General features: G+C 42.1%; 1 protein-coding gene across 4 annotated transcripts; it reads right to left on the bottom strand.

Annotated features, from left to right (window-relative positions):
- Positions 1–27,973, bottom strand: YPEL5 (yippee like 5). Of its 4 annotated transcripts, XM_030557353.1 has the most exons (4): positions 27,869–27,973; positions 17,986–18,043; positions 4,092–4,263; positions 1–2,052 (listed from the first exon to the last, which is right to left on the bottom strand). In XM_030557353.1, the coding sequence occupies exons 3-4, from the start codon at positions 4,230–4,232 to the stop codon at positions 1,828–1,830; spliced, it is 366 nt and encodes a 121-aa protein (XP_030413213.1). In that variant the 5' UTR covers positions 4,233–4,263; positions 17,986–18,043; positions 27,869–27,973; the 3' UTR covers positions 1–1,827. The 4 variants fall into 4 exon arrangements, with proteins under 4 accessions (XP_030413213.1, XP_030413212.1, XP_030413214.1 ...); XM_030557352.1 differs by lacking the exon at positions 17,986–18,043; XM_030557354.1 differs by lacking the exons at positions 17,986–18,043; positions 27,869–27,973 and adding an exon at positions 5,833–5,944.

Raw genomic sequence — 27,973 nt, 5'->3', positions numbered from 1 at the left:
TTCAGGACCATACACATTTTATTGTACTGTAACACCAAAAGGACACAGAGTACTGCAGAGAATCACTCCAATGGTGATTTTTGGGCTCATGAAGAGCTGACTCACTTGAGGCACAAGTTACACTACTGTTTATGTACCTTGATTCAAAATAGTTCTGGTATGTGCATCTACATTGTGTTCCCGCTAAGCGACATAGTTCTATAGTAAAGCGACTTTTAAGTTTAATAGGTGACAGATTTAAGTCACGGAGTGGCCAAAACACAGCCCAGTGGCCAAAGGAACCCTCTGGAATATGACCCCTCCCACCCTCTTGTCTGCTGTTTCAGATCAGAGATAGGGCCTATGGATGCCTTGTTTTGTTGACACTGCTTGTTAGTGGAGTTAAACATTAGTTGCTGGTTAACAAAAATCAAAGTTCAGGCAGAAACTATATCTATGCATATTTATTTCTGATAAAGAACAGTACATAACTAACATTCAAATTAGGTGCAGCCATTGGGCTCTTAGCAAGTTGTCAGTGTGGTTCCAAGTCACAATGTTTGGGCACCCTTAAGAAAGATAATGGAGTACACTTTTGCCAAGAGGTAAGTAATATTTCAATATCTTAAAATAGTTGACTTCTACAGGAAGGAAGCAGGAATCAAGTCAGTAATTACAACCAGGCAAGCCTGTTCTGCTGGTCAGAAAAACAAAAGGTGTAACATCACAATAGAAAGATGCAACAACATTTTGGAAATAGATAAGAGTTTCAATACCAGAAACAGCATTTGAAAACAAGCTGTTTAAAAAAGTTGCAGGTTGTATGCTGTATGCATGAATGCACATGCTAGCATTCTCCTCCTCCTCCCCGTAGCTCTGTTTTAAACACAAAGTCTTGGGTTAAAAAAGAAAGCCATTTGAACAAGAATTAAGATTTGCAATAGCTTTGTCTACTTAACGAGGTTAGTAGAGATGAAAAGAAAAAAACACACACATTCACTACTGCAATAGTAGTTACTCAGTAAACCCCTTCATTACAAACAGCTTCTGATTTTCAAGCAACACAAGACTAAACAGACAATTATTACTTTAGATTATTACTATGCTTATAAGTTACATCAGTTAAAAGAAAAAAAGCCAAGCCATTTTGCCCCATTTCAAAAATAGCTTCTAATCGCAATTATATGGTGAAAGGGACTATACAAATAAATGAGGACTGGTGACATTTCTGGGTCAAGAATGACAAGAAAGAATGGGCTCTGTGCTACCGATCAACCTCAACAAGAATATGGCACAACGGCCAGCACAAGCCGTACCAACACTGAACCTTTTGCACTCGTCACAAATTCAGATCTCTTTTCTTAAACTAGTATATCTGGTGAAAGGACTGGGTAAAAAAGTTAAAAACTTAGATCAAAAATTGGAAAGGAAATTAAAAACACCTTTTGACTTAAAATAATTTTCTACTGATATATCAGTTTATATGAACTAAAAATCAATGATTTCTCTAACAAAAGATATATCCAGATTATTTTCCTTTCAGCCCACTGTTAGCTGTAGATACAATCTCAGATCTAAGAGATGTAAATGCAAAGGAGAAAAAAAAAATTACAGCATCTGTTCAACATTCTCTACAAACAGCTGCTGGGAGAAAAGTAAAAATTAAATGAATAAAGAAAGGAAGTTTCCATCTGAAATTCTCTCTCAATCTTTCCCAGTCCATAGTTCAATGAATCCAACTCTGATGCTAAGGTGACAGTGTATACAAGTAGAATTTTTTTTTTTTATTTTATTTTATTTTTTTTTTGAGTTTCACTGAAGAAAACCAGAAAAGAGGCTGACATCTCTTCAGGAATTATCGGATGGAACATGCTCTTCAAATCCCTCACTCTCTCGGACCAAAGCTCTTTCCAGGATAACACGGCCTTCCTTGTAGCGCTGGCTGTCTTCAGTGGCAAATTCATAGATCCAACCCAGTTTGCTGTTGCAGTTCTTGCAGCTCACGTCTCGAACCATGTGGCGGCCAGTGAGCATGACCCGATCTTGAACTTCACTATATTGCAGATTTACCACCTGAGAAAAATATAAAAGGGATGAGGAGAAGAAGGGTTAAGCCTACCGAAGGCAAGTTTCTTAAAGCCATTTTCCAGTTACTAGGAAATCCAAGGCACCTCTGTCAAAGTACAAAACGTCTAAGTGAAGAGCCTGTAGCACTGTGCATATTGGGCACAGAAGCATAACAGGTGAAACTACCAAAGTTCTGTCGCCTGTGAAGGCAGAGCTTTTAGAGATTTACCTCACAAGAGTGTTTTGAGCCTACACTGTTTGTGAAGCACAGCAAGCTCCTGCTACAAAAAGCCTAAGAGCGAAGTATTATTTAGTTTGCCCCACTAAGACATAGCAATTAGATAAAGCTACTCACAAAGCAACAGTTTAGTACAGAGGTCGGCAACCTTCCAGAAGTGGTGTGCCAAGTCTTCATTTATTCACTCTAATTTAAAGTTTCACGTGCCAGTAATACATTTTAACGTTTTTAGAAGGTCTCTTTCTAGAAGTCTAATATATATGACTAAACTATTGTTGTATGTAAAGTAAATAACATTTTTAAAATGTTTAAGAAGCTTAATTTAAAATTAAATTAAAAAGCAGAGCCTCTCAGACTGGTGGCCAGGACCCAGCAGTGTGAGTGCCACTGAAAATCAGCTCATGTGTCACCTTTGGCACGCGTGCCATAGGTTGCCTAACCCTGGTTTAGTAACCCCTTGATGTCAGAAGTAATTTCTTGATACCAAACCCATTATTAGCAATGGGTGTGATCACAGGAATGGATTAGCCAATTTAGTCACTGGAATATTAGAGTTAAAAACTGTTTTCAGGAAAAAAATTAAGATGAGATTTAGAGGCATAAGTCCCACTGACTTTCAACAAAAGTCAATGGGAAATGTGCTCTTAAATCCCTTTGATACTTTTGAAAAATCTCACCTCTTGAGAAAGATAAACTGAGTGAGCTGACAAGTGTATGCCTTTTAGAGCCGATACAAATGCATGCCTTCCTTTCCTTAATCCTAGCAGTTAAAAAAATCCACCTGTACCTTATTTACACTAGTTCCACATGCTTAGTTACCTAAATAACTTGCTGAAAAGTAACAATGTTTATGACAATTGTAATGGAGATCCATTTAAATAATCTGATACTTTATAGTGATGCAAGTTGGGGTTGCAGAGATCAATCTGTGTGAAAGGGGTCACCAGTACAACAGTCTGAGAACCCCTGCAATATACGGAAAAAGACTTGCACACACCACAGCAGTGCTTTCTGAAACCACGCATAACTAACTGAAGACACTTTTTGCCTGTACCTGGGAGGACTATGCTAACAAAAAAAGTGTTGCTAACATCTGGCTGCTGCTGGTCAATTTCAAGAAAATACACCCTGATTACCTGGCTGTATTTACTGAGAAAGCACAGAAAATCTGTGTTATTAAACCACAGTCAGCCTAAAAAAACCTGGTCTCTACATAAATATTTACCAACACCGCCCCCCCTACCCAACTGGGAGCCATATTCTATTCTCATTCCCAACTCTGTGATCTTAGTCAAGATACCAACTTGTACATCACTATACCTGCTTGTAAAATGGGCACAGTATTTATGTACACACTTGCAATGGTGTTGTGAAGTTTAAAGATATTATAGCAATAGGCATGGTATAAAAATCTGGAATAGATTAGACAAAAAATGAATGTAGATCTCTTTGGAACCCTGCATAAAAAGTATTATTACATTGAACCTGAACTTTACATTATAGAATTCAGAATACTTCAAGTTTAACTGCATGCACTTTGGCAAGATACTAAATTCACAATCCTCCCTGTAGCCTTTCAAGCATTAACTCCATTAGTTTAGGCAATTTATGGTGAAATTTCAATGACCTAAAGAGCAAATTAGAAAGAAAAAAATACAACACTCTTTAAACAAAAATCACAACAGCAGGATTCAACTGAATCCAAAAAGATTTAACAGTTAGCATGATGATCGATTCTTAGCCCTCCCACAAACTTGATTTTCAAAAGCAAGAAGCTCTCTCTCGTGTCATCTAATTTCTTACTAACCTTATTAAAAAGGAAGGCTCTTCCTGTGGCCCCTGTAAAGCGAGTTGATATGAGCTCAGAGCGGTTGGTCAGGATTGTATCACAGTTTGCACAGGAGAACAGACGAGTGCCACCAATATGGTCCAGGAAAATTCTGCCCATTTTTATAAGTTCTTAAAATTAGACTCAAGACCTGAAAGCAAACAGAGACATTTCATCCATACAGCAAATTCACATAAGACTTCCTCTGACATATGGCCAGAACACATTGCAGGGCAATTCAGCTGACAAATATATAAACTCTTTATGATCTATTAAATACTGAACTTACTGTTTGTGTTGATCCTTTATTCCTTAACCCTGATAGAAATAGAGAATAAGAACCTAACCAAAATCAGGAGGCTCTCTCCTAAATTTTCTTTTGTCCCATCAGGAATGCATTATGAAGAAATCAGGAAATATACAGCTGGCAGATCAGAACTCTGTAAAATTTCCAAATGGTGGGCAGCTTTTAACTAAATCTCTCCCTTTGACTTAAATCAACATTGTGCAGCTTATACCCCCCCACAATATTTGAAGGGGGAGGGGAGAAACACAGAAACCCAGAGCAACCTCATCTTGTAATTTCCTTGCTTGTATGTGGCTCAAGCTGAATCCTTAACCCTTAATTTTAAATCAGATTTTTAAATCTCATTTCCTTCAGATTTTTGGTAGAACAAAAATAAGAGTTTGTTTTTAAAAAGGTGACCACCACAGTCATTAGAGTGACACTTGTGTTGTCACAGCTCACCATCATGTTAGTACAGGTATTTGACACTTCCATTATAAAACAAGAATTTCTCTGAGTTTGATCAGACTTGATACATGGCCAATTCAACTGATATGATAACTGAATTGTCTATGCACTGGGTATGAAAATCCTACCCAGTCAATTGCCTGAAATACTTCAAGGAGGACCAAGATGGTGTCAATACAAGAATGTGTGCATAACATGGTGTTTAACATAGTAGGCGGAAGCTAAATTCAAGCAAGATTGAGGTTATGCTGGTAGGGAGAGGGAGATGCTCGAAAGGATTTGCCACATCCGTACCATCCTCCTCTAGCAAAAGAATCAACTCTCCAGTCATTAAGTCAGTTAAGTCTTGGGGTCCTTCTGGACTCCTTGATACTTCAAATAACCAAATTGCTAAGAGTGCCATCTTGCACCTATGGGTAGCCTGAAGACTGCACCCTTGTCTATTAGACTGATTTGGCCACAGTGATACATGCATTTGTTATCTCCTGATTACTGCAATTTATCATACCTATCAGTGGCGCTTTGTCAGGATCAACAGCTTCAGTCAGTTGAGAACACAGCAGCTACTCAGCAATACACAGTACTAGACAGCATATCATACTCAGCTCTCTACGTTTGCTACCCATGGGAAAAAAATCAAATTCAAGGCCTTGATCATAAGAGGACACATTCTTCACAGCAGTTGGCCTACAATAATGAAACTCTCTTTGAGCTCATTAGAAGGACAATAAATCTCACTGTATGTTATTTTGAAGTTAAAAACTTCATTTAACTTAGTGTGTATTTATTTTATTTATTTAGTAAGGAAATGTTACATGGCAGAGCAAGTTCAGATACCCAAGATAATTGGGAAAAATGTTTAAACTTGTAAGACACTCCAATAATATGATGTAAGAACTTAAAGTAAAGGTTTTCATTCTATTCACTGAGAGGTACGATGACCTATCAAAAAATAAAGATGTTTACCTGAACCTTAGAAAGTTGGAAGGATGTATTTGTTTCAAGTCCGAAGAAAATATTATCAGTACCTCAAGTATAGATAAAGCATTTATGTGATTTTAAGGTTCTCTTCTGGTACCTGTAAATTAATTATATAATATGGGCTATCAATGTAAATAGCATATCAAAGGGTATTGACCTCTTATATAGACCACTTTCATGCTGACCAATATTGCTTCACTGTTTCTCTGTACTCCCCCATAGGTCTGTCTGTATCCACCTGTTGTCTTGTCTCATATTTGAGGCAGGGACTGTTTTTTTGTTCTGTGTTTGTACAGCACTTAGTACGATGGGGTCCTGGTCCATGACTAGAGCTCCTAGGTGCTATGGTAATACAATTAAATAATAATAAGTTGAGATATTTATCATAATACTGACGTTATTTTCTCATTAGCTTTTATAAATCTCCTTGAAAGCCTGCAACAAATCTGTTTATTGAAAAAGAAAAAATGCCCTTCACTGCACTTGTATACTGATTTGTTATTATACAACTTTATTATACAACTTCCGACACAGTTTTGTTGCATTTTGATCAATGATGCAGTTATGTTTTAAAAGCAAATACGCTTTATTCCTTAAAAATAAGGAATTGACAGGAAAAGGCAGCATTAAATAGAAAATTTCCCTGACTATCCAACCATACATGTTTATTATATTAAGAAAATAGTGTGTGCAGTTAGTGAACAAAACTGGGGGAAAAAGTCATGGGTTTTCAAACATTTTCATAGCATGAAAGGTAATGTAAGATTCTTTCAGACATCTCACCTCCCATTCAGTACGATTGGCATTAATATGGAAAGAAGTGGTCAGACCATGGATATATGCTATGATCATCTACAGCAATTATTTATATAGAGCAGTAATATTAGGAAAGAAATGCATTTTTAGCCGTATTTTAGTGCAATTTAGCAGCAGAAGTAAAGAATTAGCACCATATGACAGCACTGCGCAGCCTATCAATGCTTCAGATGGCACTGTTTGAGAACCTCTTCTCTAAAATACCCTTGTAGTGCAAAGCATGTGAGCCCCGTTTGTTTAAATGTCTGCTTAAGTCTGTTGCATGCAAGTCAAGGAACTGCTTTTGAAAATGAGATCTGTGCATTTTCATAGATTTTTAAACTTTGTTTCCAGACTCCAAATCCAGATCAGCCAATACTGCATTTGTGAGATGGTAAAGTACTCTGGGTAATAATGTATGTAGGGGCCCAATCTAACTTCCACAGAAATCACTACCAAAACCTCCATTATCTTCAATATGAGCTGGATGGAGCTCCAGTTAATTTTACAACAACATTGTTTTGCTTTTAGGAATCCTGTATCTAATACTGCTGCAACTATTGTCTTTTGAAATGGACTAGTCTCTAGACAAGTCAGATCAAATGTGGGAGTATATGATCAATTCTATAGCAAAACAGTGAATGCCTACTGTGACCCTAAGAACCCCTGTAGTCACACCCTACATACTACTGTAGTACTCTGCACAAAATATGCTTTGTAGTAATAACTCACTGATCATTAATATTCTTAGAAGATGCATATATACAGTGTGTATTAAGAGTTATGGATATATGCTTGGATTATGACTAAAGTGTGATTAAACCAGGCATGTTTAAAATGTGTTTGAACCAGGGAGCTGGTGAACAGGTCTGCCTTACACAAAGGAACATGTGTGTGATTCTCTGACTAGCCTGGTCTTCATGCAAAAAAAGCACAAAGGTCCATTTTTACTTATTAGGTAAACAAAGCTATTAAGCTACCAAGTGGGTGAAGAAACAGCATAGAGCTTTCTTCATTAACAGACTCCATGTCACTTTCCTCACATCTTGAATACACTTTACTTAGCGGGATTACCCAAGCCCAAACATCTACATTGCAATGTTATAGCTCCGCAGCCTGAGTCAGCTGACCCAGATCAGCTGTGGGTGTTTTATTGCTGTGTAGACATGTGTGACTTGCCCTAGGTCACACAGATCAAGCACTAAGCACTGGACTAGTCTCTCTTTCTATTGATTTCAACAGTACTACTCATAACTGTAAGGTTAACTAAATCATAACTATTTACAGGATCAGGGTCCTGGGCAGTCAAGGCCAAACAAAGCTGTGAAGCTCCATTCAGACAGTGCAAGAGAAAAAAGGAACTACCTCAGGGTAGAGACTGTCCTTCTACTGGGTGTTTATATAGCACCTTATACAGTGAAGCCCCAATCTGATCACAGTAGGGCTATGGACCCTACTGTAATACAAATAAGAGTCAACACAACATGCCCTCCAACACTTGTACAGTCCTGGAAAAGTACTTAATACTGTAAAAGGCATTTCCACAGTGGCAGTCTTCTGCAAAACAGCTATTCCACAGCATAGCCACTCTACACACAATTGCCTGTGGCCATTTCCTCCTTTTGTTGCCATATGTTAGTAGAACAAGGAAAGGAGATAAGCACAGCAGGACATACTGGAGTGCTCTGAACCAGGAAGGAATAGCAGTACAATCAGATGTAGTCACTCAAGTGAGTGAGCCTGCAAAGAACAGTAATTCACATCTGCGAACCACAGCCTCAGGCTGTAATGATTGTGGCTCTTTTATTCAAAACCCTATGCTCCCTCCCCATCTAAGAATTTATTCTCTCTACTGATGCCCTGACATGCCATTCCAATAAAACTCATCCATCTTAGGGTTTGGCTACACTTGAAGGTGTGCAGCGCTGGGAGTTAACGCTGTCTTCGTACAGCTGTGTAGGGAAAGCACTGGAGTGCGGCCACACTGACAGCTACCAGCGCTGCAGTGTAGCCACATTTGCAGCGGCGTTGGGAGTGGTGCATTACGGGCAGCTATCCCACAGAGCACCTCATCCCATTTTGGCGCCGTGCGTTGTAGGAAGGGGGCTGAGGGTGCGGGTCATTCTGCTTCCTGTCCCAACGCCCCATGATGCATTGCTTCACATCCCAGCAATCCGTTTTTCCGTCCATGTTTGGCGCCAACTTGACTCTCTCAACGGTTTCTGTGCAGCACAATTTCTGTGGGAAATGGAGCCCGAACTGCTGAGGAGTATGCTGACGAGTCTTGCCTGCACATCATGTTTGGCAGTTGAGCTATTCCGTAAGATACAAAGTGATGAGGAGTCCGACGATGATAGCGAGTCGCCTGACGCATATGACACTAAATTGCTTCTGGCATTCACGGAAATGCTCAGCACCATGGAACGCCGCTTTTGGGCTTGGGAAACAAGCACTGAGTGGTGGGATCACATTGTCATGGAAGTCTGGGATGATGAGCAGTGGCTGCAGAACTTTTGGATGAGAAAAGCCACTTTCATGGGACTGTGTGCTGAGCTCGCCCCCACCCTGCGGCGCAAGGACACGAGATTGAGAACTGCCCTGACGGTGGAGAAGCGGGTGGCTATTGCAATCTGGAAGCTGGCAACTCCAGACAGCTACCGATCGGTCAGGAACCAGTTTGGAGTGGGCAAGTCGACCGTTGGAATAGTGTTGATGCAAGCTTGCAGAGCCATTAATCGCATCCTGCTAAGAAGAACCGTGACTCTGGGGAATGTGAAGGACATTGTGGATGGCTTTGCACAAATGGGTTTCCCTAACTGTGGAGGGGTGATAGATGGGACGCATATTCCTATTCTGGCACCACCCCACCTAGCATCCGAGTACCTTAATCGGAAGGGGTAATCCTCTATGGTTCTCCAAGTGCTTGTAGATCACCGTGGACGTTTCACTGACATTAACACAGGATGGTCTGGAAAGGTGCATGATGCACGCATCTTTCGAAACACTGGCCTGTTCAGGAAGCTGTAGGCAAGAACTCTTTTCCCAGACCGGAAGATCACAGTAGGGAACGTTGAAATGCCCATTGTGATCCTTGGAGACCCCGCTTACCCATTAATGTCTTGGCTCATGAAACCATAAACAGGGAAGCTTGACAGGAGCAAGGACCGGTTCAACTACAGGCTGAGCCGGTGCCAAATGACTGTGAAGTGTGCTTTTGGCTGTTTAAAGGGGCGCTGGCGATTTCTGTATGGGAAGCTAGACTTGGGGGAAAGCAGTATCCCTGCGGTTATATCCGCGTGCTGTACCCTCCATAATATTTGTGAAGGGAAGGGTGAAAGATTCAGTTAGGCATGGACCTCCGAGGTTCAACGCCTGGAGGCTGAATTTGCACAGCAAGAGAGCAGGGCTACTAGAGAGGCCCAGCACATGGCTTCAAGGATTAGATATGCCTTGAGGGAGGAATCTGAGGCTGAAAACCAACAGTAATGTTTGGTGCCTTGGACAGGAGTGAATTGCAGTGGTTACAATGTTAGCAGGAATCTGTTTTTCCTAAGCTGATTTGCAGTGCCTGTTTCTTTCCTGGGGTAAGGTATCTTTGACTTTCTGCAATAATAAAGACAGTTTTCAAAGCCAAGAATTCATTTATTGAAAAGAAAATAACTTTATTGACAGACACACAACATTTTGGGACCTAAAAGGGCAGGGGGGTGGGGTGGGGAACTGTACAGTCACAGGTTTGAATATGTCCTGCCTGGAGTGCTGTGCAATGACTGCTGCACTTCAGAATGGTTGTACTGCATGGTGATGGGAGTTGAGTGCAGAGGGTAAGGGTCGTAATTCTCAGGGCTGGTTGGTGAACGTACAGGTGTTGGAGGCAACTGGTGGTGGTAAGAACCTGGATGCTGGGGAAGGGGGTTTTGAGCTGACATTGGGGCACAAGGGAAAGAGCTTTGGGATGAGGGAGGAGGCCGGCACAATAGTGCTCTGCCTGCATGGCTACGAGCACCTGGATAGAGTCCACTTGGCAAGCCAGGATGCTTATCAGCTGCTTTGTGCTTTTCTTCCTGGCCGCTGCATGTTTCCGGCGGATCCTGCTTTCCCTTTCAAAAAGTGCAGGACTAGAGGGATTCTCTGTGGCTGAGTGATCCATAACTGCTTGCAGCAGGTCTTTGCTTTTTCATGGCTTCTTCCAGAGGTTCTGGAGTCTTTGAGCTGTTGATAACACGGGCAACTGAGAACTCAAGGTTGCTTGTGGAAAGGCAAAAAAGGCAACACTTAACAGAGGCAGAATTGTTTATATCTCAGACAGTTATTCCCACACAGTGAAGAAGTAACATTCTTCACAATAGCATAATTTTCCCATACCAAAGAGAGCACACATAACCCACAGGAGCCCCGAAATGGTGAGTAAGGGGGACTGATTGCTTCAGGGCTGTACTGTCCTCAGAGTTTCTGTGCGCTGGGGAAACAGCTGCAGGGGGCACTTACACTGAACACTCTCCCAACATTTTCCACAGGAGTTGATCCTGGAAGATATCTCGCTGCTGCAGGTCACCTGGGTAGAGCGGGAGGATCTTCTACAGCAATGTGGATTCTGCCCTGGCCCCTATGCAGCTTGCCTGTGTGCAGCAATGGTCCTCTCACCCCTCGCTATTCCACATCATGCATACAGAACCCTCCTTCCTCTCCCAAAAAATCTCCATCCTGAAATTAAAAGATGCTTACTGGGAACCCGCTCCTCTGTTTGTCCTTCACCAAGTACCGGCTGCTGCGACTGGCTACCTTCATCCTGGCTTGAGAAGAGCTCCTGGCTGCATGCCTCTAGGGACTCTGGGGTGTCTCCCCCCACCCCAGTACCCTCACTCTTGCTTTCTTCCTCCCCCCGCACCTCCGCTCTGAAGTGTCCATCAGGGTCCACAGATTGGCAGTGGGGTCACCCTCAAGTATCATGTCCAGCTCTTTGTAAAAACGGCAGGTCGTGGGAGCAGCGCTGGAGTGGCAGTTTCCCTTGCGGGCTTTGCAATAGGCACTCCGCAGCTCCTTCACTTTAACCCTGCACTGCAGCGCGTCCCGGTCATGGCCCCTTTCCAGCATGGCCCTTGATACCTGCCCAAAGGTATCGTAATTCCTACAGCTGGAGCACAGCTGGGACTGCACAGCTTCCTCCCCCAAAACACTGATGAGGTCCAGCAACTAGGCTTGTTTGCTAGGGCTTGTTTGGCGCGTGGAGGCATGGTCACCTGGAAAGATTCACTGATTGCACTCCACACCTGGCTGAGCAAACAGGAAGGGGATTTTTAAAATTCCCAGGGCATTTAAAGGGCAGGTCACCTGAGGCTAGGGCAGTAGAGTTCGAACTGATGAGCAGAGTGGCTGAACAGGCATTCTGAGATACCTCTGAAGGCCAACACTGGCGGAGCAGCACTGCATCACCAGCACTGCAGTCATTATTCCCCAGGCCGAGGTGGAGTACAGCTAGCGCTGTATGTGCCTTGCAAGTGTGGACGGTGAGTGAGTTGCAGTGCTGTAAAGCCACCACCAGCGCTGCAACTCTCCAGTGTAGCCAAGCCCTTAAGTCAACACTTGGATAAGTCACTTAGTATTACCTCTGTGGTAATACTGTGAATCAGCAGGATGGTTACAGATTAATTTTTCTGAGGCACTTTAATACTTATTTTGTCATGTCCCAAGCATGTCACAATTTGTCATATGCAATCATGTAGTTATGCTTCACTTTTATACACAATGCTAAAAATCATCCAGGATGCTTTAGTTCCTCTAGTAAGGCAGATTGGGCCTCAATACTTTGCTGCCTGTTGCAGAACCTGGCAACACTATAGCTTCACATACATAATAGTGTAGTTAAGCTTCAGATGCTATTTCATGTAACAATCAACCCACCTTCCAGAGGCTTTGGAAGTAGACAGCTTGTATATAAACATTTTCTATTTTAAAAAAATGGATAGCTTAAAATGTTTATATGTCTACCCTGGGTATTTCTAGGTATCATCAACAAAGTAGCTGAGCAATTCTCCTAACCTGCAAAAAGGAACTAAAGTAAGTTAGTTGTGTTGAAGTTGCCAAGATATTGAAAATTAGCCACTAAGTATGCACAGAAGAGACCCAAACAGCAAAAGGAGATAATGAAGGATAACACTGTATCAAACAGAGGAATTATGTTTTAAAGTGGATTGTTACTGAATCATTTATCTTATTTCCATTTCTCTCTCTCTCAAAGAAGCTTTACAACCAAACAACTTTTGTTTATACAAGCTTAGTTAAAGTACTGCTTTCTTTATGTTTCAGGTCAAGAACCAGTCACCAAGAGGAATCAGAAGAGAATCTCTTTCTTCTCTCCCCCTACTACTGCATTGCACAATGAGTTTGGTACATTGTGTGTGAGAGGTGTTTGGTTTTCTTGTGAAGATCAGATATCGGAGAACCAGAGACAGGACACACAACTTGGACACTTGGTCTGATCTGATATGGTGAATCTTAAAATAAATATTTTCCCACTTCAGATTTCTGTTTCTAGAGGTTCTCTCCCCTAAACGGAAATAAGTTTCTTCACAGGCATGAAAAACTAATTAACACAGAACTCTCACAACCATTCTCGCCTAAAACATACTTTTAAAGTAGATGGCAATGATTTTCTTGTATTTTTGTATTGCCACTTTGTATGGTAAGGTGGTTTGTTTGGTAATGAAGTAAGCAGTCTATTAGTGAACAGAAGTATTTTACCACAGGTTTTGTGTATTAAAGTGTTTGAATTACATGGTTCCCAAAAACCTTATTCACTGTTTAAGTATATATAACTTCAAGGTAGCAGTGTTAGAATCTGCATCTCCTTTTCAGTCAGCATGTACCGTGCTTCTTTTAAACAGTAAATAAAGCAGGCCTCTCTACTTGATAAAACAATTTCAGCATTACAGTTGAATTTTAAGTGGCAAGATATCCCTTTCTAGTATGGTTTTATCTTACTTGGTAAAAGAAGGGAAGTAAAAGCAGCAATAAAAAAGTTTTAAAATTTTTTAACAAATGGAAAAACAGTGAAGCTGATAGCGAAGAGTACAAGCCAGTATGCAGGAAATGAAAACAAATGATAAAGCAAACTAAAGGAAGCTGTGAAAAAATCCACAGCCAGTAAGCTTAAAATGACAACAAGAAGGAATTCTTTAAATATAACCAGGAATAAATGAAATCCCAGCAATGGTACAGGCCTGACACTGAACAAAAATGATAAAATCATCATGAAAAGGCAGAAGTATTCAATAAATATTTTTCTTCTGTATTTGGAAAGAAGCTGGATGGTGTATTCACAATTTACAATGATAATAAATGCTGTATTCTAATGGTAACTAAAGAACATGTAAAAGAGCAACTATTAATGTTAAATATTTTTAAGTCTGCAAAAATGGATAACTTGCGTCCAAGAGTATTAAAAGAATTGGACAATGAGCTCTCTGAACCATTAATGTTGATCATTAACATATCCTGCAATACTGAGGAAGTTCCAGAGGTCTTGAAAAAAAGCTAATGCTGTGCTAATATTTTTAAAAGGGCAAATGGGATATCCTGGGAAGATACAGGCCAGTTAACGTGACAGTGATCCTGGTCAAAAGCATGGAAAGGTGGACATGGGATGCAATCAGTAAAGAATTCAAGGCTGGTATCATAACAAATACCAATCAACATGGCTTTATGGAAAACAAGTCTTGTTTTAAAAAAATGGATCTCTTTGATGAGATCGCAAGTATGGATGATGATAAACTGTGGACATAACCAACTTAGACTTTGGTACAGTATTAGACTTAGTCCCTCATGGCACTGTAGTAAAAAAAACAAAACAAAAAAAACAAAAAAAACGCTATACAACTTTGGTGAACTGGGAATGTTCTTAATGTTTTCTCTGAATACTGTTTTGGTGCCTCAGCATCCCCTATGCAGTTCTTAAGTATCTAGCAGAGCAAAGGGCCAGTGCACCTAAATGTCTCCTAGCAACTGATGGCCTGGGCCCCTCCCCTGCAAGGTGCCAACTGAAGGTGTTGGAGACAAAGAGGTCAGGTGACCTCCTGGCCCAGGAAAGGAACTGAGCAGAGGAGGAGGGGCTGGTGGGGTTTTCTGTCTGGAGCTGCTGGGGGCCAGGAGTGAAGGGCTGACATGGGGGTCTGGCTCACTGCCCCCCAGAATGGACCCAGCCAAGGGGTCCCGTTCATTGTACCTACAAGCTCTGTTTTAGACTGTGTTCCCGTCATCGAATAAAACTCTGTTTTACTGGCTGGCTGAGAGTCACATCTGACTGCAAGGTGGGGGTGCAGGACCCTGTGGCTTCCCCAGGACCCCGCTGGGGCGCGCTCACTGTGAGAAGTGCACGGAGGGGCAGAGGATGCTGAATGATCCAAGGAGAGACCCAGGAGGTGAAGACATGTGAGCTTCTTGCCCTGAAAACAGTCTGCTCCAAGGAGAGGAGCCTCCCCAAAGTCCTTACTGGCTTTGCGGGAAGCAGTTCCAGAGCATCGCCCAAGGACTCCGTGACAATAACATCAATGTCACACATATTAAATAGATTAAAAATTGGTTAACTGATAGATCACAAAAAAATTAACTGGGGAATCATCATTTAATGGTGTTGTTTCTATTGGGGCGCCACATGTATTTCAGTTCTATTCTATTCAGTATCTTTATCAATGATCTGAAAGAAAATATAAAATCATTGCTGGGAAAATTTGCAGATGGCAAAATTAGTGGAGTTTTAAATAGTTGGGATAGATCAGTTATACAGAATAAGCTGGATCACTTGGAAAGGAGGGCTCATTTGAACATCTGTTTTAACATAGCACAATGCGAGATCATCCCTGCCCATCTTGGCTAATAGCCATTGATGGACCTATCCTCCACGAACTTATAGTTCTTTTTTAAACCCAGTTATACTTTTGGCCTGCACAACATCCCATGGCAATGAAGTCCGCAGGTTAATTGTCAGTTATGTAAAAAAGTATTTCCTCTTGTTTGTATTACCCTGCTCACTATTCATTTCATCGTGTGACCCATGGTTTATGTATTGCGGAAAAGGATAAAGGCCCTGAGTTTTCTTAAACCCAACAAAAAAAAATTATATATGAATGATTGCCTCCTGAAAACAGACACTGAAAAGGACTTGGCAGAGACAACCAACTAAACAGGAAACTCTAGTGCAATTCTTAGCTAACAGGTGAATGTAATCCCTGGAAATATAAGCAGAAAATATTAGCTAGTGTAGGGAGTTCATATTACCTCTACACACAGCATTAGTGAGAAAGACACCATGTTCTAGCATCTAAGGATGTTGAATAATTGGAAAGGGCTCAGAAGAGAATTACAAGAATGATTTGAGCTCTAGAAAACATGCCGTATAGTTAGAAACTTGACCTATTTAAGTTTATCCAAAAGAAGGTTCAGAAGTTACTTATTCATGTTGTAAAAGTACCTACATGGGGAAGAGATTTCTGACAAACTACTTTGTAATCTAATAGGAAAAAGGCACAATGACATACAACAGTTGGAAGCTAAAGTTAGGCAAATTCAGACTAGAAATAAGGCACTCAGCAAAGGTAATTAAACCATAAGAACAATTTACCTAGAGATGTGATTCTCCATCACTAAGTTTCAGTCAAGACAGGATGTCTTTCTTGAAGATATGCTAAACTCAAACAAAAGTTTTGGATTTCATGCTAAAATTACTGGGTGAGGTTTTATGGCCTGTTATGCAAGAGGTCAGACTAGGTAACCATAAGGGTCTCTCAAAATCTATGACTAGCAATTAATGTATTCCTTACTAAAGTTAAAATCCACACACTTATCTTCCCCATTACAAATTTTAGCCTTATTGCAAGAATAAAGATCTGGAATACTTATTTGGGCTCTGGATTTTATAACTACTCAATAAAAATTCAATTTTAGTAAGTAAATGAGAGCCTAGTTGAACTGCTCTGAAGTTTCTCATGCACAGTTCTTTAGGTTATTATATATAAATCTAGAAATTAAGGTGAAATACAGAATTACCAAATGAATGCTAAAAGAAAGGCCTTAAAAAGATGATTTGATCTTGAGTATCCTGGACAAGCTGTACTGCTAACAAGGAGCAGGAAAACCCTAGGAAAACTATGAATTTGCATTTGAGATGCTTCCTTGAAATTTTTCAGGTAAGCACCAGTTTAGCACTAACTTACCTGCAGAACACACAAGTTGAGGGGATATTTTGCTGTGGACAAAGGCTGGCTGCCCTTTCATACATACTGATGCTGAGCCCTGCAAAGGAATTTGTCTGGAGTATAGTCAAGTATGTCTTGAAACCATACAGCAGAGGCAAAAAGCTGCCTTTGGGCCTTCCTGACTAGCATCCAGTGTCCCTAAATGCAAGGTACAATATCATCCAATATAAATGGTCTAACTTTATTTTTTTCATGTAAGAGGTATGGGGTGTATATTTATTCATTGTCTCATGCTCACAGTGGGAGTGAAGTCTCTCTCCAGTGAATATTAGAGACTAAGGACTTAATTCTGCAGAAACTAATGTCTTCATTGAAAAAAGTTTAGACCTCCAGTTACAAAAAACAAGGTTCCAATGAAAGAAGAACCAGTCCAGCTGCAATGGGCTTCTCACAGTAGTTCAAGTTCTCTGCTGATATTCATAACCCTGGAGGCAGCAGCAGAGCTATCAAGAATCATGCCAGTTCCATGCTGTTCTTGAGGAAGCTAGCACCAGAATCAGGTATCGGACATTTACAGGGAAGGACTCCAAAGGAGTCTGAGGAATAGGTAGAGACTTCTTGTACCCCAGCCCTTCCCCAAAGGAGCTATGCAGCCTCCAGTTGTTCATCACCCTCTAATAAGTGTGTGCAAGTATGCAATGTCCTTATGGAAAAGTTTACAGATTTTAACATAACAAACATTAAATTAGCTGCCCAATATTCAAGTGAATATCAATATTCTGAATCAAGTGATTCAGAGTCAGTAACAGAATACGAAACTTTTAACCTCTTGGTCAAAGTAACAGTGAACAAAGTTAGGAAGTGAATTGCACGTGTCAGCTCAGGGCAAATAGCTGTCACTCATGAAGCTATTCACCTACTGGACGCGTACTGACTCAAGGTACCTAAGGGGGTACTTCACTGATGTTTGCTCTACCCATTCCACCCACACAAGCAACAGATGACAGAAAGAGATAATGCAAAATAAAACTTTATTAACCTTTTATAAGCATGGTAACAATTGAGAAATTTTTAGTCGCACAGAGAATCACCTAAAAATACACCAACTGCTGATGTCTATTTTGGCAATAGACACCTGAACATAGAAACTCACTTTATCAGAGGTTGTTCCAGCAGTCTGGATACTGTCTCAGCACCATTTCCAACCACTCCTGAAATGTGAGAGAGAAAACTAAAAAAGATTGCTAAATAGAGGAGATGCAGCAGTACCAGACCTTCTGTCTTCATATTCCCAAGTAAATTCATTTACCTTCCCATGGCCCTCCAGCACTCACTGTCATTCCCGGGAGGAGAAGTGGTGCATACCACAGGAGCCACATTCTCTTAGGTGGGGGAGAAACTCAGTGAGCCACATGGAGAGGCTCAAAAGATGTATTCACTCTGGATTCAAGTCCAGATCATTTCACCTCTCTATCCTAGAGAGGGGCTTGAATGTGCCCAAGCAGCTGTAGAAACTGCAAACACTGCCAGGCATTAATTAAATGTGTCAGGTTTCTTTTCTCACATGTAAAAGAAGCATTACCTAAAGACCCTAGCGGCCCTGCCATTTATTGAAACCAGGAGATTGAGTCTACATAAGATCCATCAATGAAAGACTGCTCTGGCTCCACACTGGAAAGGCCCTTACCAAGTCCTGCTAACTACCAGCACCGCTGTTAAGTGTCAAGGACTGACTGCCTGGACCCATGCTTCTCACTGCAAGAAGGCCCCTCTGCCTCGAGATAATTCCACTCCTATAATTGATCAGCCTGTCTCTTCTTTTGGTATTTCTTTCCTCCTTCTGGACAGCAGGAGAAAAGGACAAGGTGATGTGCTCATAATCTCTCCCTGGTCCACTGATAGAGCTAACCTGCATTCAGTATTTGCTACAGAAATCAAAGTATTACAGGGTGATGTGCTAGTAACCTCTCCCCTGTATGATGCTGAGCCACGATTGCGTCAGGAAAGAAGAAAATACTCGTTCTGCTGAAATTGCCAAAGTCCAGGAATTCCTAACTACAAAAGACATTAAGAACTGACCCTGGTGAAGAACAAAGAATTATACACTGGCAGGAAGAAACTTGTGGGACCGATGCTTGGGAATGTGGTATTGATTGGATTTTGGGGTTTATTCTACAGGCTGTGCCCTGTGTTTTGGATGAGTACCTTCAGCATGTATTGCCCTCCTTAACTGAATTTTAAATGACAAATACCAAAGGCACCTTGTTGCCACTACCCCGCCATTTCCTCCATTACACTATTACCCGTATAACGCATCAAAATACATACAATGCCATATATCTGATAAAATCCAGTGGCCAAGGCCTTCACACTTCAGTGATTTATTTAAATATTGTTTGGAAAAATATTTTTAAGGTTCAGAATATTCCATATAAATGAACAATCGAGTGGAAAAAGACTAGTCAGCTAAGACAGAAGTATGACATCATTACAATGTAGCTTCAAGAATCTGAAATTAAGGTTTTATAATGGAATTGATATAATAGCCATTACAGGGATCTGTAGTATGTCAGGAGAAAGGAGTCCTTATTGTTTTGGATACCCAATTAGTAAATAATCAGACTCCGTGTTCTGCCACTGGAAATTTTTCTTGTACTGAAATGACCCAGAAGCTATTGGCAGAGATAGTACTGAATATCACTGAGGATGGGAAGGTATTGCAGTGGGATTGGCTTGTTCAGAAATTCAAGAATGACTAGCTAATGGCCATTCGGAGTGATCTAGAGCACCAGGCGTGGCCCACTGCCCTTACAAACACTTCAGGAGTGTCATGTGATCTGTGGCGATGGAGACATACTTGGAGATTTTCTGGGTGGAGATGCGGACGTTCACAGTGCTCGTTCCAAGCATACGGACAGGTTGGAGGGGTGTGGGCTCCCACATACCAAATTCTGCCAGGTCCGTGGGGAAGATGCATGTGAGATTGGGTAATTCACCAAGACATTAGGGAAATTAGACCACCTGGTATGCCTAATCAATTTTTAGTCTAGTGTTATCCCAGGAGCACTGACATTTATTTGGATGGGATTAAGGAGTCAATGGACATTTTAGCCGTTACAACCTCCACAGCTTCAGTGTATATGTAAACTGAAGCCAGGAGAAGTTGTCACTGTTCATGACAACATTTGCTGGGAGGATAGGGGACAAGGAACTACCCTGACAGGACACTTACAGCTATTATTAGTTTGAAAAAGTGTGTATGTTGAAGCCACCACATTGCGTGATATACATTTTAATCTCACTACTTCTGCAGGCAGTCATTGTTTACTGGCCTGCGGATAAAGCTTTATGAGTAGCCCTTAGGTTTCAGATACCCTTTAAGTGGACTAGCTTAGTACCTGATCGGTTTCAAAATTTGGTTTCACTGTTATCAGAGATTCAAAGAATCTCTGAATTACAAGGGCAAATTCATATGCTTCAAAATATATATCAAGTTGAAAAGAATGCCTTTCATACAGCTTATAGAGTGTCGACTTTATGTACTAAGCATGATGTATTGTACTTTGTGACTAAAATTGTACAACAACCCCATCCTATTATTACCATGGGAATGTTACTGTTTGTATTGTTATTTAGTTTAAGATTATGTTATTGTAGTTGTAAAGGATGTGATAATAGTAATACCTCTCAGGTCCATGCTAATCATGCATTGTCATTGCATCCAGTCAAAACCCTAAGGTTGAAGCATTTGATGTAGAATCTGAAATCCAAGGCTTGATGCAAATAGAGGTTTAAAGATGTTAGTTGTGCTAGAAGCACAAAAGCGGGGGATGTGGAAGTAGAGAAAGAACTGACAGGGATTTGAAGGGAATTTCAATACAAACAGTCCCCTCTGTGAGCAACTGTCAGGCTAAGCTGTAACCCTAATAACGTGAGATGTGTAGAAACAAGGATTGTGTGAGGCGAGTGGGAAAGAACTGTGTGAGAAGTTGTTGCAACCTTGAGTCAGATAAGTATGGAATGTAGACTATAGTTTAAATTGGTGAGAGAAATAAGATATCAGGATGACCAATGTATAAACAAAATGCAGCTCTTACACATTGTTTGTGACAAAAAGTATAAATGCTTGCTGTAATTGTTTGTCAGAGAGAGATCTGTTTAGCTCTCCCTCCATGCAATTGCTAGAGATAATAAAGTATCCAACTTTGCTGCACACAACCAGAGAGTGAGAACTCTGTTTTTCTCTGACATGTGGAACTCCTTGCCAGAGGACGTTCTGAAGGCCAAGACTATAACAGGGTTAAAAAAAAAAAACTAGGTAAGTTCATGGAGGATAGATCTAGCAAATGGCTATTAGCCAGGATGGACAGAAATGTGTCCCTAGCTTCTGTTTGCCAGAAGCTGGGAATGGGCAACAGGGGATGTGGATCACTTGATGATTACCTGTTCTGTTTATTCCCTCTGGGACACCTGGCATCGGCCACTGTCAGATGACAGGATACTGGGCTAGATGGACCTTTGGTCTGAACCAGTATGGCTGTTCTTATATTCTTATGACATATTGATTAATCATATGACACAATAAATGGATAATAAACTACAATAATTGGCTACAGCTAGCTGGGTATAAACTTGCCCCTCATGATGCATGCATCCTTATGCTGGACAGAGCAAGCTGAAGCAGGCAATGGAACAAAAGTGAACAGGTATAACACACTTATTAGATATTATGCATGTGCTCTAGAAAGCTGAGCCAGGAATTTTAAGGTAGATGCCATGACCAGACCCGCTAAATCAGGGATCGGCAACCTTTGGTGGGGGGTTTACCCTTGGCGGGCTGCATGCCAAAGGCTGCCGATCCCTGCGCTAAATCAACACCTGCTGCATCAATTGCAGCAGTGCCAATCTACAAGCATGTGTAGACATGGCCCTAGTGAGTCAATATAGTGTTTGATGTTGCAAACAAACAAGACAGCCTGTATCAAAGAACTTGGAAGATAGCTCAGCTGACTTGTATTATTATTCATATTACCATGTTCTCGATCACCTCCCACATCAGCACAGCATCACAGACATTAACGTATGTGCCCTCACAATATCCCGGCAGGGTAGAGATATTTCTTCCATTTTACAGATGTGCAAAGGAGACACAGAGATGAAGTGACTTTCCCAATGTGACACAGGAAGTCCATAGGTAATTTCTGGCTAAGTCTCAACACATTTAACCAAAAGATCACCTTTCCTCCCTGATTTTTCAAGTGCCTTTGATGAGCAAAAATTAAGTGCACATACATTATTATTTTGTATTCAGTTTGAAAATTATTTTAAGGGAAAAGAATAGTGAATTTTAGTCTCCAGAATCAGCCCCTCAGCAACTTTCACAAAGTATTACACATTTTAAATAAAAATAGGCATCTGAATGATAATCAACTTCAGTGTCCAAACAGTACTAATCTTCACTCTGAAAACACCAATATTTTATTAGACATTTAAAATAAGTCTTCAGTCAAAACGGTAAAAAGATGAACAACAGTATTCACATATAAACATGCAGAAATGATGTCTACTGGCAGGAAGGGGACTCAGATATTTCGACAGTGTATCGCCACTAAAAATTTGCTTACACACAGGAAGATTTTAGGGTAGATAAAAGCTCTAAAATTTAAAGGAGTCATATCATCAAAACTTCATAGTGTAATATTTCATCTATATACCTAATGTCATTTTTAAATACCATCATGCTAACTAGGTACCCAATGCAAGAAAAAAAAACAAACAAACACACACCTGCCCACCCCTCCCCCAATCACACAAATTGATTATTTTAGAGGGGAAACTTGTCTAACTTTAAAAATACTGCTGTAAAATTGTGGTGGTTCCCAATAAAGACTGAAAAGGGAAATACAGTATTTGGCAAGTTTGTCTGAGACTACCAGTAACATTTCTGGTCTTGCTATCCTACCTGCTTGATGGAGCTTTCAGGCACACCCTACATTGCATCACACACAATGGCTGAAGCCCATTTTTGAAAAAGTTAATCTATGGGGAATTAAATTTGTAGTTTATAATATGTTTAAATACTTTGAAAACTAAAAAAGGGGAAGTAATGGGTGACAAGTTTACAAAAGATATTTCTATAGACACACAACATTAGAAAAGATGACTAATGCTTAAAAGTGACATTTTAATTTCTAATAATTACTACTAGAAGACAAACTACAGGGCAATATCTTGTACATGTCTGTCATTCACATTTAGTATGTTTTTATTTCTTTGTTGTTTCCTTAACCTAATCTTGATATTGCATTTTGCTCTGTGTACGGAAGATGCAACAAAAGTATTTTTCAAATTCTAGCACTATACTGTTTTAAAACAGATCCTTTTTAAAAAAAGAAACAAGCATGCCATATATTACTCAAAACTATATTGGTTTTCTCATACTAATTTAGGTATCATAAATTTTGTGTTTATATACAGACATTACTTTTAATTCCCTCTTTGCCTCAATTAAAATCTCTTCCAGAGTTAAAACACTTGGAATAAATATTTTAGTCTCTTGAAAATCCATGTCAGACGAAAGAGATCCAAATCCAAAATTTGTTAAGATAAGACTGTCTTTTAATATGACTGCAGTGAAATTCTTAATAATCAGATGACCAAGATCATTCTAGCACTGAAGAAACCGAATACTTCACATAAAAGAGTCAGCTGTCAAATAAGGACACGGGGTTTACTTAAGGCTGTTTCAACATCTCACATGACAGATGGAATGAGGCTTTGGAAAGGCGTAAACAGAAAAGATGCTTTTAAACAAATGTTTTTTATAAAGTGGAGGGGTGGACGAACAGGAGCAGAAACATAAAGCCGCACATCATTAAGGCCCTAATCCTGAAAATGGCTCTGTGTAGGTAAATGCTAGACCAGGGGTCTCAAACACGCGGCCCGCGGGGCTATTTCCTGCGGCCCGCCCCCCCAGCCCACTTCCAGGCTAGGGGTGAGCAAACTACACCCACAGGATTGTGCCCCTCGAGCCGCTTGCCGCTCCCTGAAGCAGCTGGCATCCCGTCCCTGCAGCTGGCTGCGGGGGTGGGGAGGGGGGGTGGGGAGGGGGATTGAAACAGAGGGAGAAGTCCACTTGTTAACCTGGTTCTAGGGACCGTCTCCCACCCCCAGCTCCCATTGGCTGGGAACAGGGAACCACAGTCAATGGGAGCTTCAGCAGAGGTACCTGAAGGAGCAGCAAGTAGCACGCGGAGCCCTGCGGCCCCCGGGGGAGGGAGGACGCAGGGACATGGTTCTAGCTACTTCCCGGAGCGGGCCCGGGAGCCTGCCCTGGGCCCAGTGTGCACCACTGCCACCCCGGAGCCCGAAGCCCTCTTGCACCCCACCCCCCCAACTCCCTGCCTGCACCTCAACCCCCTGCCCTGAGCCCCCTGCTGCATCCCACACCCCTTCTGCACCCCAACTCCCTGCCCTGAGCCCCCACCACATCCCACACCTCTCCTGCACCCCAACTCCAGGCCCTGAGCCCTCTGCTGCATCCCACACCTTTTCTGCACCCTGAGCCCCCTGCTGCACCTCAACTCCCTGCCCTGAGCCCCCACCACACCCATCATACACCCTCTGGGGCAGAGAGGGGGTGGAGTTGGGGTGCGGACTTAAGAAAAGAGGTTGGAATGGGAGCAGGGAAGGGGTGGGAAGAGGCAAGGCCTCACGGAAGGGGTGGAGTGGGGGCAGGACCAGGGGCAGCAGGGGAGTGTGTCAGTAATGCGGCCCTCGGGCAATGAACTAGCCCTCATGTGGCCCTCGTGGTCATTTGAGTTTGAGACCCCTGCGCTAGATCTACACAGAGCTGTTTTGACTTCAACAGGGCTCTGTGCAGACAAAACGGGTCTACCCATGCAGAGTCATTTTCAGGATTGGGTCTTTTTGGATTGTATGAAGCCTCACATAGCCACATATCCGAAGTCTGAAAGGTCAGGAAATAGGTTTGCTTGCAAGACAGCACTTCACTTCAGCATGATTGTTCATCATAAAATACTTCCATTACTTCCTACATGCTGAATGTCTTATCATAAGCGGGCTACACCGGGTCACATGGTAGGAGGGCAAGGGACATGGGAGGAGAAAAGAGGAGAAAGGAAATCAGCAAGTTTATATCCACATTAGACAATACATTGGGTCATTAACCAAAGAAAATGACACTGTTAATGGTTAAACAGTTGGGAGTATTACCTGAAGCTACAGAAATGATAACAAGCATGATAAGCCCTCCTGAATGCTATAAACACACTTTTTTCCCCCCCGTTTGCCATATTTAGTGTCTGCATAAAAGGGATTATTGTTTGACAGTCTTCTTAACTAAGTTTCCTTAATCGTGATCCCAATACATAACTCATCAGATCAAAGAATGTTAGAAGTAATTTATTCTTCAACTTTTCTGCCTTTTGGTATTTTCACTTCACTCATTTTGGACAGTGAAAAAAAACAATTTCAGTATTGCTTTCAGTCAGTGCTACTGTCAGGGTCCCCCCTTTGGCTTGCAAAGATGGTAAATATTGTTTAAACCCCTCACACGTATTTTTCCTTAAAGAATTTAAACTGTCACTTTGTTTCTGAAAAAGGGCTAAGTTTATCTAAAACGACTTGGGTATTAGCTCAGCTCTACACATTTGTCTGCCTTAATTAACTCATTTCTGTTTGTGGGCTCTCTAGAAAGAGAGAACTTCTTAAAATATCAGTTATGTTCTGGGTCGTAGTCTTTGGGGCAGAGTAAACTGTAACCAGCTATGTTCTGCAGTGTGGCCCAGCGCTGACATCATCTAGAATATGGTATGGACTATTTGTATCAAGATGGAGAGTGAATTGCTGGGAACCTGAAGGCTCCAGGAACCGATTGCACATTATTGATGTACAGCTAAGTCTGAAACACTTCCTGTTTAGCTCTCACCATTGTAACATATCATAGGAGTAGCCTGTAAAAGCAGCAAAGAGTCCTGTGGCACCTTATAAACTAACAGACGTATTGGAGCAGGAGCTTTCGTGGGTGAACACCCACTTCGTCAGATACAGGACTCTTTGCTGCATTGTAATGTAGTGATACTTGGACCTCAGTGGTTCAGGAGCCAAATCAGCGATCAACATTACCCAAAAAAGCAACAGATAGAGCTCCAGGAATCTATGTAATCTCCTTGGGAGTTACATGTATTTGCACACAGAACCACAATAAAGTTTTACAATTTTTTAAATCATGAAATTATTTCTATTAACTTTTTTTTAAAAAAGGAAACCTAAACTGTAGATGTAAAACTACCTCAGAATTTTTCCCAATGGTAGAAAATACACACTTGGAAGGGAGTTTTGAAAAAAGGAATGTTATATACGCAAGGTTTGCAGTTACCACACTAATTTTCAAAAGCAAGTTAAGATTATTCTGTTTCAGTTCTTCCTGTTTCATATACAGTTTAATGAATGTGGACTGTTCAAACTCTAGAAGACAAAAAAAATAAAATAAAAAAGGAACACAGGGCCTGCTCCCCTCTGATAAATGTTTTTAGTCACTCAGACTGCTGCTATATTTGGCAGCGAGCTATGCTCTGGCTAGAGCAACAGCATCACTACTGCAGCACTAGAATCCTTCTCACGGAGCACCCACTGCAGATTGCAAGAGCATGCGCTACTGCCTTTGCTCATAGCCACAAGCCCCAGAACATACAGTGCAGCCTCTATTATTTAAACCTAAACTGTACACAAAGAAAACCGAAGGGAGGGGGTGGAAGAGAGTAGTCTAACAGCTGATACTGGTCATGTGGACTGCTGGGAGCCAATCAGTAAAGGGTCAGCCTATGTCTGGTTTGAGAATGAGGCTCTACCAGAAGCACTATTTGACAACAAATAAAAGGAAACAGCTGACATGAAACACAAAAGTCCTGTGGGCCTGAGTCACAGCTACCATACTACCAAGGGGGAGCCAGCAAGAAAAAAACCCTCAGCAGCAACCCCACAGGCAATCCTTCTTCTCCCTACTCATCATTTAGACACTCAGCAGTATTATCGTGTTTTTACAGATCCCAGGTCTGGTGCTCCCTATATTTACCTTATGGGAGGACTGGTCAGGAAGAGAGGCAACTGCTGCTGGATGGAAAGATTATTAACCTAAGAGACTATGTAGCTGAAACTATTAAATGTATTAATGCTGAGTGGAGGAACAAAGGGGTAACTGGTCCCAAAGAGGTATCTCTGTACCTCTTAAATTTGGGCTAGGGAATGATTAATCCAAGGAATGATTCTCCAGGTACTATTTATCTTGCGGTGGACAGGAGGTTAGGAGTGATTCTTGGTGGCCGGGTAGTTTGTATATATGTGTCGGGGGTAGAATAGTAATAAAGTTAAACCACATTCACAACAGGAAATGAAACTACCCCAGTGGCGCAAGCCAGCTTCCCCTAATAGCCACAACCAGCCTGTGTTTGTGCGGGGTGTAGTGCGCTGCAGGACACCGTACTGCTCTGCCGGGAATGGGGGATAATTATTTAGCTGTTATGGCTGGTGCAGCCTGGAGAAGGGCACTGTTGTTGGGCGGGGTGCGGTGCTGGTGCTGTGGCGCCGGTTGGGGAAGGGGAGGAAGTTGTGCGGCGCCTTGTGGTGTCGGGGTGATTGTTGCGCTGGGGGGGAGGGGATGTACAGGGGCCGGGGACTGTTGGGCAGCGGGTTGCTGTGCTGCTCGGCGGGGGTGGGTGCGGCGGGTCTTGCGGCTGTGGCGGTGCCGGGCGGAGGTACGGGGGGGGGTGTGCGTGACGGTGCCGCCTCCGGGGATACGGAGGTTGCTAGGGAAGGTCGGGGTGGGGGGGCTGCGCCGCCTGACGGCGAGCGCCGTTGTGAGGTGGGAAGCGGGGCCCCGCACCCCACACCCGGACCGAGCGAGTCAGGGCCCGGGGCCGCCTCCCCCCGGAGCCCACAGCGCTCTCGAGGGGCTGGACGGGCCCTGCAGCCGCCCCCCGGTATCCAGCCTTGTCCCCCACCCGTGGGGCCGTTACCTGGCAGGCGGCGGCCGGAGCGGGTCGGCGTCTGGAGGCTCCCCTCAGCTGAGCTCCACAGCTCGGTCTCGGGCCGTCCGACTCCGCCCCCGAGAGGCCCCGCCC

Source organism: Gopherus evgoodei, chromosome 3 (assembly GCF_007399415.2).
Source record: "Gopherus evgoodei ecotype Sinaloan lineage chromosome 3, rGopEvg1_v1.p, whole genome shotgun sequence".
NCBI lineage: Eukaryota > Metazoa > Chordata > Testudines > Testudinidae > Gopherus > Gopherus evgoodei.
This window is presented reverse-complemented; position numbering and strand designations above follow the sequence as displayed.